Consider the following 11330-nt stretch of genomic DNA (forward strand, 5'->3'; position numbering starts at 1 on the left):
TAGATACTGATCCCAAGCGTTCTAGGTGGTACATAGAAGAAGAGATATTGGTTACTGCAACGGGGAGGCCCAGAGACTAATCCCACAATGATGTGGAAGAAGCACACGTACATTTAGGTGACCAACGCAGACAACATTGGTTGTAGCTACTGAGCCCAAGAGTTCTAGGTGGACCACAGCAGAAGACGAGGAGCTCCTACCAGAGGTGGTTCACATTCAACAGGGAGGCCCACAGACTGATCCCACAGTGACGCGGAGGAGATGCAGAGATACAAGTACTGTGGTGGCAAACATTAATAATCTTGGTCCTGGCCAATAGGGCCTAGTGTTCTAGGTGGGCCAAGGAGATGAGGGGCTTCTACCCAGGACGGAGATCGCTTTCTGTAACAGGGGCTCGCAGACTAATCCATCGGTAGAGGAAGCGCGTACATACAGGAATTTTGGTGGCCAACCACAATAATCTAGGTTCTGTCTAGCATGCCCTGCGCGGAACATCTTCGTCTTAATGTTCTACAAAGTCTACGTGACAGCTCTCCATCCACAAGACAGCTACAAAAATTAAATGTATTCCGAGAGAACGCGTGATTGGGACGATCTGCCCGTGGAATTCCTCACGTGGCCCGAGAACTGTGGACTTTGTCTAATCATAATAATTCCTTGATTCTGGATTAGAATGTTTTGTGAAATTTTCTTGGATGTCGGACAGAGACTAGCAGCAAACCTGCGCGACCCGGAAACGTGCAGAGAAACCGAACCCCGCGCAGGATCAGGACAGCCTGAGATAATTATAATTATGATCGAGTGGGACTTTATCAATCCACGAGACCAGGAGATGCAAGGAGCCGACCTCCCCTGGTTGGTTCTTCAAGATATTCGATGAGGTAACGTCAGAAAACGAGGCTTTAAAATAAAATACCAGAATTCTAAATAAAAATGGCGGAAGCGATTATTAATAAAATCAAAGAAAGTGTCCGCGTGGATACCTCCTGACTCCCCGCCACTCCTCTCTGCTTGTGCTCAGGTGTCTCTTCGTGGCACTTGAGGAGTCCGTTGGCTTATGTACCATACGTGAGGACCACCCGGGTCAACTAACCCCTTATAAACGGTGGCCGGTGGCTAATGTACCCTACATAGGCATACGAACCACCCATGGTCACCTAACCCCTAATAAAAGGTGGCCGGTGGCAATGGCGGAGATCGTCGCCGATGGGTTCCGCGTGTGGGCGAGCACACGGGTACAAAGAGAAAAGGTAAGGGGGGGCGGGCAGCGCCGGGAACATTCAGTCGGTCTTCTATGTACAAGTTCCTTTCCTCTTCGCGCCTTTGCCGTGGTCCTAGTGGTCGCTTCCAGTGTCTGCCCAGCGGGTCGATGCTCTTAAGTTTGTGGTGATGGACGAGGCGTCGCGGAAGCTGCTCGTTCTAAACGACCTCCGCGGACCGCAGGCCGACTTCCTCCTCCTCTAGTCAGTCCGTGGCGGGTTTTTGGAGAGAGAACGGCAGGATGTTGAAGTGTTTACTCAACTGGTTTACCTGAAAAAATAAATAAATAAATACTCAACCAAATCAAAGCGTCTGCTGCCAAGAAGCACACGCCAAGAACACAAAAAAAAAAAAAAAGTGTTGGCCCAGATCCACATTGACCGATACCAACTAAAGCTACAGAAGGACACTTGTGGTTAAAGGGGTTAATTTAAGGGGACCTTGCCCAGTAAAATACCCAAGGGCGCCATTTTGGATTCCCGGCCCCACTCACCAGTTTTTTGGGGGGCTTCTTTGTAGAATTGAATGACGCGCCGGAACCCCCCATGGGATGACACTTACCACGCTCACGCCGTAGTGGATGTGCGCCAGGGTCACCAGCCCGGTTAGTAAAACCAATAGGAGCGTTTCGCTTTCTCGGGCGAATCCAGAGACCACGACGGCCACGACCAGCGCCAGGGGCAGGAGGAGCCAGCTGAGTGGCTGGCAACGGGTGTTGCTCATCTGACACACGATCAGCTGACACTGGAACACAAAACGTAATCAGCCGCCGGCAACGCAAACAGATACTTAAAGCAGTCATGTGGGCTCCGTGGAAACATCAGTGACTGCTTTTGTGTCACATGACAATCCCCTTCGAGGCCCAAAAAATATAAACGAGGCAACAGTTTCATAATGAAAGAATGACTTCAGAGAAAGGTTTGGGCGTCCAGCAGGTGTAGGAATTACTACTTTACTAGGGGGTGGTGGATACGTGGAACAGTCTCTTAGCAGACATGGCAGAGACTAATACAGTAAGGGAATTTAAAGACGAGGCCAACGACCGATTAAAGGTTTGAGTCTTCACAGCAGGATAAACGGGCGACTAGATGGGGGCCGAATGGAGCGGAAAATGAAGGCCAGAGTAAAATCTATCTTTGCCGAGCCCCCCTGTCAGTAACTTACTGTAATGTTGGCGAAGGTGGTCCCCACCATGAAGTAGAAGAGCCTGGGGTGGGCTTCCAGGATTTGCGAGGGAGACACAAAGATCCACGTGGTGGCCATCGCGAAGAGCAGCAGCGGGGAGATGAGCGGCAGCATGGACTCGTACACGGTGGTGTGCTTCAGAGTGTCGCTGCGGTAAGCTCTGCCGGAGGAAGCGCATGGTCAGCGGCAGGCTTCACTTATATTAAAAAGAGACCCCCCCCTCCCCCGGGCCATCGTATGCCCCTTTAATCCCTTTACATTGTTGGAAACTTCGTCGTGCACGTGCCCCCTTCCCCTGCCCTGTAGCCATTTTCCATGCAGACGGCGTACTCCCCTCCAGTACCGGATAGCGGGGGTCCGTCCAGAGCCTCCATGCGCTGAAAGCGCTCCCATTGATTTCAATAGAAGTGCTATCCCAAGCAGCCAATCAGTGGCAAGAAGCGCTTGCTTCTCGCAGAGGGTTAGGGTTACTCAGAGTACTTTAACATGTACTGTCCCTTTAAGGCAAACATACCGTGTACATAGCGCGGGAACACGTGGCCACGTCGGCATGACGCGCGACTACTTACCTGTACACGTTGTAGAGACTCATCGGAAGGGTGATGGACAGCGCGCATCCTGAAACAGAAAGAGATGGACGTGAGGCTGGGGGGCTCCTGCCGCCGACCGCCTTACACTGCAAGTCGCAGATACACGCGGTTTGAAACCACTCCTAAAACCCTCAGCCGTTCTCACAAAATACGTCCCGTCTCAAGTGGCTTCAGGCATTAAAGTTCAGAGAATCCCAATTAAACATTAACTGAATGCTGACTGGGGATGATGGGGGTTGAAACGGCTCCTTCTGCCGACACTTACCGACTATCAGCGTGGTGAAGAGATCTCGGTAAAGGAGATTGAGAGCGACGGGTTTGTGCCACGCCTCGACCCCAACTACGGCGGTCACCAGGTAAACGCACGAAATAGTCTGGGGGGGGGGAGACAGGGAAAAATGTGAAAAACACAAAACAGAACATGTCGGCAGATCGGCCCCATTCGGCCCCCGCCTAGTCTCCAGTTTCTCCTACCGTAAAGACTCAAACCTTAATCGTTGGTCTCGTCTTAGATTCAGGAGCCGTATGTCTATCCCATGCATGTTTAATACCCTCGCTGTATTACCCTCTACCACCTCTGCTGGGATGCTGTTCCATTTATCCAGCACCCTCTCAGTAAAGTAAAAGTTCCTTACATTGTATCTCAGCCTCTGACCCTCTAGTGTTGGATTCTGGTCGCTTGTTGTGACATTTCCCCTCCTTTATAAAATCCCGTTATGTATGTAAATGCCCTTCTCTGCCCCCAGTCTCCCCCGCATGCCGGATACCCCCGCTGGGCAGACACTCACCACCTGGCTCAGGTCGTAGCCCCAGGGTAGGAAGAGGATCCCCGTGTTGTATTTCTCCCAGTGGGACAGGATGAAGGAGAAGAGGACGACCCAGAGCAGGAGGTAGAGGACGAGGACGCTGACGCCGGTGCTGCCGCGGCCGAAGATCGAGTACACGGTCACCACGAAGTATATGCAGGCCCAGCTGTCCAGCCCGTGGTCAAACAGCTCCCCCAGGGGAGTGCTGGAGTTGGTCCGGCGGGCCTGCTTGCCATCAACCCCGTCTGAGGAGAACATACTCGTCATTGACATACAGTGGGCGGAGGCCAGTGATTGGGTGGAATACAGTGACAGAGGCCTCTATTCAACAGGAAACTATAGACGCCGCCGCCGCCGCCCCCCCCCCCGGGGGCAGGTGGACATGGGGTCAGCTTTATGCAAGATCACAAGACTTGTTGCCATAGAAACAGAAAGCCCCCCCTTAATTTTTTGCTGTGTTTTCCTATAATTAAACCTTTAGAAAAAAAGAATACTAGAAACTGGGACTCAGGTGGCAATTTGCTGCCCCGACGCACGTTATAGATTCAAGGAGAAAGAAGCGTTTCTGCAACTCTTATCTCCCGGAATCTGTCTGCATTATTTTGGTCTCTCAGTGCACGTCTGAAAAGGGGCGGAGCTGCAGGAGGAGTGTCCAGAAGCTCCACCCTTTTGCAGAAGCGCTCCGGGAGGCCAGCTTCAGGGAGAAGCCGAAGAACAAAAGGCAGGAGAAGGGGAGCTGAGGTAAAGTAGACAGTTACACGGAGGCGTTCAGCAGAGAAGGCAGGGAGGCAGGGAGGCGAGAGAGAGTGAATGAGGGTGCATGAATGAGATTAAGGGTCGAGAGGGAATGTATTAATCCCGGATGTGGGCGTGGCTTTGGCCATGTCTTCTTTAGACCCAGGCAGCACAATGTCTGAGCGCGTAATGCTGCGTGTAACACGGGACACTCACCCAGAGTATACGCCGTGAAGTTGAGCAGCCCGGCTATAATCCACACCCAGCTGGGGACGTGTTCGTGGTCCGGAGCTGTAAAGAGAGAAAGGGAGTGAGCAGCGCTCTGCGGGGAGCCGACGTATCCTGGCCCGGGACACCTAGGACCATGGCGGCCGTCTCCTCACCACCCAAAGCAGGGGGCAGATCGCCCTCTTGGACTATCAGACAACTCAATCACACCCCCCCAGAATAAGGATCCCATGCACACGACACCCCCCGAGACATGACACCCCCCTGGGATATGATCCTGTGCAGACATGGCGCCCCCCCGGGATATGATCCCGCATGGTCGAGTACACCGAGGGCGGGTGTATGAAGACTTACCCGAGGCATAGAAGTCGGGGTCGAAATAACTCATCATGAAGAAATTGAAAACCAGGAGTAAGAAGCCGCTGAAGGTGATGAGATTTGGAGCCAGCCATCTCGGGAAAAACTGTGCGGGCAGAAACAGACGGTCAGGGCGGGGGGAGACACGTGGCACTGCGGGGGTGGGGGATACGCGGCACTGTGACGGGGGGGGGGGGGATTTTGGAGACACGGCACCGCAGATCAAACGCAAGATACTCACATTCACTATAGAATTCCAGAAGGGGTGCATCACATACAGGGACAGGGGATTGGTGTCCACCGCGCTGTACTGCAAACGAGAGGAAAGGGTTAATGAAGCCACAAGAATACGACAGAGGTAATCCCAAAGCGCCAGCATATACCACGGCGCACGGTACTGACTCACATTTAACCCTTTTCAGTCAGGGGCTCGAGGAGGTCATCTCTCTCTATCCAGAGAGAACAATCAATAACAGATGCGTAGCCTGTAATTTATTGTTCCATATAGCGCCACCGTATACCGCAGCGCTGTACAACGGGTGTGTTCTGCTTGACTTAAAACCTAGAACCTGCCAGCAGATCGGCCCCAACCGGCCCCTGTCTAGTCTGCCGTTTCTCCTGCTGTAAAGACTCAAACCTTAATCAGTCGTTGGTCTCGTCTTAGATTCAGGAGCCGTATGTCTATCCCATGCATGTTTAATACCCTCACTGTATTACCCTCTACCACTTCAGCTGGGAGGCTGTTCCACTTACCTACCACCCTCTCAGTAAAGTAAATCTTGCTCTGCTTATATTGATTTTTGAGGTTTAAAGGGAGAATCGTCCTGCCCCTGATCTAACATTGACTCGGTTTTCTGGTATTCTTCGCAGATCTCCTTTGATGAGAGAGAATTCCTTTGTAGATTATCTATAGGGGGTTCCAGAGAAAACGCTTAAAGGGCCGGTGCTCCAAATTCTAATAAGGGGGGCCGCATTCCATTAGGGGCACTCCATCCATCAAATGAGTAATACAGTAATATCCCGGGGGGGGGGGTTATTAATGTATCCTGCGCCGGGTGGGGTGGGGGTGTGTGTGTCAGGTTATTACTGTATCCAGCGTGCGGGGGGGGGGGTTATTATTGTATCCAGCTGCGGGGGTGGTGGTGGTGGTTGTTACTGTATTCAGAGCCGGGGGGGGGGATTATTGTATCCAGCTCTGGGGGTGGTGGTGGTTGTTACTGTATCCAGCGCCGGGGGGGGGGGGTATTATTGTATCCAGCTCTGGGGGTGGTGGTGGTTGTTACTGTAATCCAGCGCCGGGGGGGGGTAGTATTGTATCCAGCTCTGGGGGCGGTGGTGGTTGTTACTGTATCCAGCGCCGGGGGGGTTATTATTGTATCCAGCTCCGGGGGTGGTGGTGGTTGTTACTGTATCCAGCGCCGGGGGGGGGATTATTGTATCCAGCTCTGGGGGTGGTGGTGGTTGTTACTGTATCCAGCGCCGGGGGGGGGGGGTATTATTGTATCCAGCTCTGGGGGTGGTGGTGGTTGTTACTGTATCCAGCGCCGGGGGGGGGGGGATTATTGTATCCAGCTCCGGGGGTGGTGGTGGTTGTTACTGTATCCAGCGCCGGGGGGGGGGGTAATTATTGTATCCAGCGGGGAGGAAGATTTTTCCCGCGGTCTGCTCCGGAGGATCAGCCGCCTCGCCCTCCGCAGGCGCCACTTGGCAGCCAAACGCAGTCGATCCAGAATATCGGCATGTGGATGAATGAACCAAGTTACCAGACCTGTCGGGGGCCCCCGGGGCCAAAGCGTGAGACGCCTAGAAACCTCCGAGCAGCAAGGAATACAAAAAGGGCCAGAATCTACGAATACGCGGGTCAGATGCAACGGAACGGACTTCTACTTTACTGGCAGGCGGTAGATAAGCGGAACAGCCTCCCAGCGGAAGTGGTAGAGGGTAATACAGCTAGGGGATTTAAACATGTGTGCGGTAGTCATAAGGAACAGGTCATACGACATCTTTTTAGTTCAATGCCACCAGTGTTCCTAAAATAACGAGACTGTTTGCAAGGACAGAAGAACCGAGGCTGAAAGTGGAGCTCGGAGCGGGGGAGGGGAGCCTCCCGGCATCGGGTTTTTAGGCGCAGTAAAGCTGCGGCCATTCCCGCAGGGCTCCGGCGCGTATGCACAGGGCTCTGGAGCTCCCACGGCATTCTTCCGTGGCCATGTACAGCGCCGCGGAATACGACGGCGCTATATAATACAACCTGCCCAGTCTGTATAGGGGAAGCAGTGATAGCGCAGATAACGTACGAGGAAACGCGGTGACCTCACGGTTGAGATTAGGTCATTCTCGTTTGTCATGATGTCACTGCCACAACCACAATGTCCTCTCTCTCTGGAGCAAAGTCTGCTCTGTGGGTACACGGCGAGCCTGCGCGGTCCGGCTTTAAACAAAAATACTCGAGTAGTCTGAGGAGCCCAGCGTCGTATACAGAGAGTCCGGCTGGGTGGTTATGACTGAGCCATTCTATTGTTTCCCGCAGGCAGTATGATAAGGAGTCGGTGTTTATCTAGTAGCCCCACCGTTAATCACAAAGCAGAGAAGCTCTGGAAAAAAGGCAACAATTCAGGAGCCCCGGACTTCCCACTAAAACCAGCAGCCGATTTCCTGTCCACAGGTTTAAACTGGTTTTACAGACACCGTCGATCCATCAAAGGATCCAGCATGAGAGAAAATGTCTTCAGACGGATCCCATCACCGGCGTCTTCTTCTGGTCCTCCATGTCTCAGAAGGTGACCCCACAGGGGTGACATAAAAGCTGGAGGGCTAATGGGGTCAATTAGGAGACACCGGCACACAGGCCTCTGCGAGGGTCCGAGGCGCGGGGTCTCTGCGTAGAACGCGGCGTTCTGTTCTCCGATCCTACGACAGGACCGCTCCTGGTGGTCCCCAGATACCCCACTGCTGACAGCTCCCAGCCATTAGTGCTGCTCCCCCCCCCCGGGGCAGATCTACAGACCCCCTTACTCCTCTTCTCCATTGCATAGGATTTCCATACCGTCTCCTGCTTCCCCTCCCCCACATTCTACCCTGTGATGCCCGCCAATCATTCCTCCCACCCACAGACTGCCGGAACATTCCGCCGCTGACAAGGGGTACCGAGTACATCCTGTCAGGACTTCTCCGCCCCCCCCCCCCCGAAAAACATAGCAGCCAATCAGCAGCCAGAAAGCTCTCCCATAGGATGTACAGACAATGCTCTGCAGCGAGACATCCCTTGCGGGGCATTTAGCTGGGGGGGGGGCAAATGCACACAGGGGTGGGGGGATTCTACATACCCCCCCCTCATGTATTAGCAAAGGGGGCATCGTGAAAAAGTAAAGGGACCACGCAGCTTTTATACGCATTAAAGCACCAGCAATGGCGGAAGCGGTGGGCCGTGAGCGGACACTCCGGGGTCAGCGTGTCGCGTGTCCATTATTTACACGCAAGCCGTTACATATCACGCAGCGATCGTTTAAAGCCGACGGATACAGAAAAAAATAATAATAAAAAAAAAAAGCTGGAAACGGGCAAAGTCCACAAACACGCGTCCGTCCCACCCGCAAAGCCCGTTAACCGCCTGTGCGCCAGACGAGCCGCTGTACGCGGTCCCCAGGCGGTAAGACGCCACCGCTGAGAGGGCCTCTGACTTGTATCGCACACATACGCCGCGGCGCAGTGGGGAGGCACGTGCGGTCAGACTAATTTACTCATTCAACAGCAGCAAGAAACCGAGGGGAAAGGGGCAAACAGGCAACCAGGAACAGGGCAATGCAGGCCCGGGACATCAGGGGTCTGGCTACACGGTAACCGGGTGACACTTGTGGTTTACTGAGATAGAGGTAGATAAGTGGAACCGCCTCCCAGCAGAGGTGGTCGAGGGTAATACAGTGAGGCGATTAAACATGCATGGGATAGACATCCGGCTCCTGAATCTAAGGCGAGACCAACGACTGATTAAGGTTTGAGTCTTTACAGTAGGAAACGGGCGCCGATCTGCCGGCGTGCTGTGTGTGTGATGCGTGTGGGTTCAGCACGTCGTTACCCCGGCAGCCGTGGGCCTTGCGTGGCGCTGCCGGAAGCCACAGGTAGAGGAGAGCCAGGAGAGCCCATCTCCGTACCCCCGGACCGGGGTAATACCCCCGCCCCACCCCGCGAGCCCCACATCACACAGCCCAGTGGGGACAGCAGGGATACGGACACAAAGATGCTCTCTGACGCCGCGCGTGACTGGAAAGAGTGCAGGAAGAGACGCATGGCTGTCTGGGCGTGATGGGAGTCAGAGCTAGGCTGCAGATATTATGGGGGTGGCTGAGAATGATTCCCACACAATGCCACACATCCCACGGTCACCCCAAACGCACGCACACCTCACGGTCACCACTCACCTTGTACTTGTCGAAGCCGGCGAGCTGCTCGGGGGTCACATAGTCCCATCTCCAGGCCATGGCGCGAGGTGCCGGGTGACGGACGGTGCGAAGCGGAGGTCACGGGGAGGGAGACACGCGTGAAGCTGCGGCCGACACAGAGGGCTCTTGGACACGTGACGTCACACTAGAGCGGATACGCCGCGTGCCGGGAAAGACAGGCGGGGCCTGGATCGGCTGATTCCCAACTGGAGAGTGACGTGTAGGCACCGCCCCCCAGCCGGCTGTCAGTCCGCTACGTTCCCTGACGTCACCACGGGGCGTGCCCATGAGGGTCACAGGAGGTTAGCAGGAGGTATCCCTAAATCTTGATGGGGGGCACAGAGTGATTCGGGTGAGGAGGGGACGTCAGCGGTTCACCCCCCCGCCCCAAGGTGTCCCGCACCCATCTCACCCCCACCCCATGGGGGCTGTTTACGGTGTGAAACGATATGTAAGTAATAACGCGTAATAACGCATAATAACACACATTGTACAGCGCTGCGGAGTATGACGGCGATATATAAATAATAATAACACATTGTACAGCGCTGCGGAGTATGACGGCGATATATAAATAATAATAATAACACATTGTACAGCGCTGCGGAGTATGACAGCGATATATAATTAATAATAACACACATTGTACAGCGCTGCGGAGTATGACGGCGATATATAAATAATAATAACACATTGTACAGCGCTGCGGAGTATGACGGCGATATATAAATAATAATAACACATTGTACAGCGCTGCGGAGTATGACGGCGATATATAAATAATAATAACACACATTGTACAGCGCTGCGGAGTATGACGGCGATATATAAATAATAATAACACATTGTACAGCGCTGCGGAGTATGACGGCGATATATATAAATAATAATAACACACATTGTACAGCGCTGCGGAGTATGACGGCGATATATACAAAATAATAACACACATTGTACAGCGCTGCGGAGTATGACGGCGATATATAAATAATAATAACACATTGTACAGCGCTGCGGAGTATGACGGCGATATATAAATTCTGAGGTGGGATAAATCGAAGAGGCCTGCGTTCTGAGGTGGGATAAAGCGGAGAGGCCTGCGTTCTGGGGTGGGATAAAGCAGAGAGACCTGCATTCTGGGATGGGATAAAGCGGGGAGGCCTGCGTTCTGGGATGGGATAAAGCGGAGAGGCCTGCGTTCTGGGGTGGGATAAAGCGGGGAGGCCTGCGTTCTGGGGTGGGATAAAGTGGAGAGGCCTGCGTTCTGGGATGGGATAAAGCGGAGAGGCCTGCGTTCTGGGATGGGATAAAGCGGAGAGGCCTGCGTTCTGGGATGGGATAAAGCGGAGGGACCTGCGTTCTGGGGTGGGATAAAGCGGGGAGGCCTGCGTTCTGGGGTGGGATAAAGCGGGGAGGCCTGCGTTCTGGGATGGGATAAAGCAGAGAGACCTGCATTCTGGGATGGGATAAAGCGGGGAGGCCTGCGTTCTGGGATGGGATAAAGCGGAGAGGCCTGCGTTCTGGGGTGGGATAAAGCGGGGAGGCCTGCGTTCTGGGGTGGGATAAAGTGGAGAGGCCTGCGTTCTGGGATGGGATAAAGCGGAGAGGCCTGCGTTCTGGGATGGGATAAAGCGGAGGGACCTGCGTTCTGGGGTGGGATAAAGCGGGGAGGCCTGCGTTCTGGGATGGGATAAAGCAGAGAGACCTGCATTCTGGGATGGGATAAAGCA

The 11330-nt window shown here is 53.8% G+C and overlaps 1 protein-coding gene across 2 annotated transcripts; it reads right to left on the minus strand.

Annotated features, from left to right (window-relative positions):
* Positions 1–921: 921 nt before the first annotated feature.
* On the minus strand, positions 922–9772 carry SELENOI (selenoprotein I). Of its 2 annotated transcripts, none has more exons than XM_053458630.1 (11): positions 9580–9772; positions 5403–5471; positions 5159–5267; positions 4793–4867; positions 3824–4086; positions 3301–3409; positions 3015–3063; positions 2425–2605; positions 1822–2004; positions 1163–1530; positions 922–1095 (listed from the first exon to the last, which is right to left on the minus strand). In XM_053458630.1, the coding sequence occupies exons 1-10, from the start codon at positions 9637–9639 to the stop codon at positions 1420–1422; spliced, it is 1209 nt and encodes a 402-aa protein (XP_053314605.1). In that variant the 5' UTR covers positions 9640–9772; the 3' UTR covers positions 922–1095; positions 1163–1419. The 2 variants fall into 2 exon arrangements, with proteins under 2 accessions (XP_053314605.1, XP_053314604.1); XM_053458629.1 differs by having other exon boundaries at positions 922–1088; positions 1158–1530.
* Between the last annotated feature and the right edge of the window lie 1558 nt (positions 9773–11330).

The sequence above is a fragment of the Spea bombifrons genome, chromosome 3, assembly GCF_027358695.1.
Source record: "Spea bombifrons isolate aSpeBom1 chromosome 3, aSpeBom1.2.pri, whole genome shotgun sequence".
NCBI lineage: Eukaryota > Metazoa > Chordata > Amphibia > Anura > Pelobatidae > Spea > Spea bombifrons.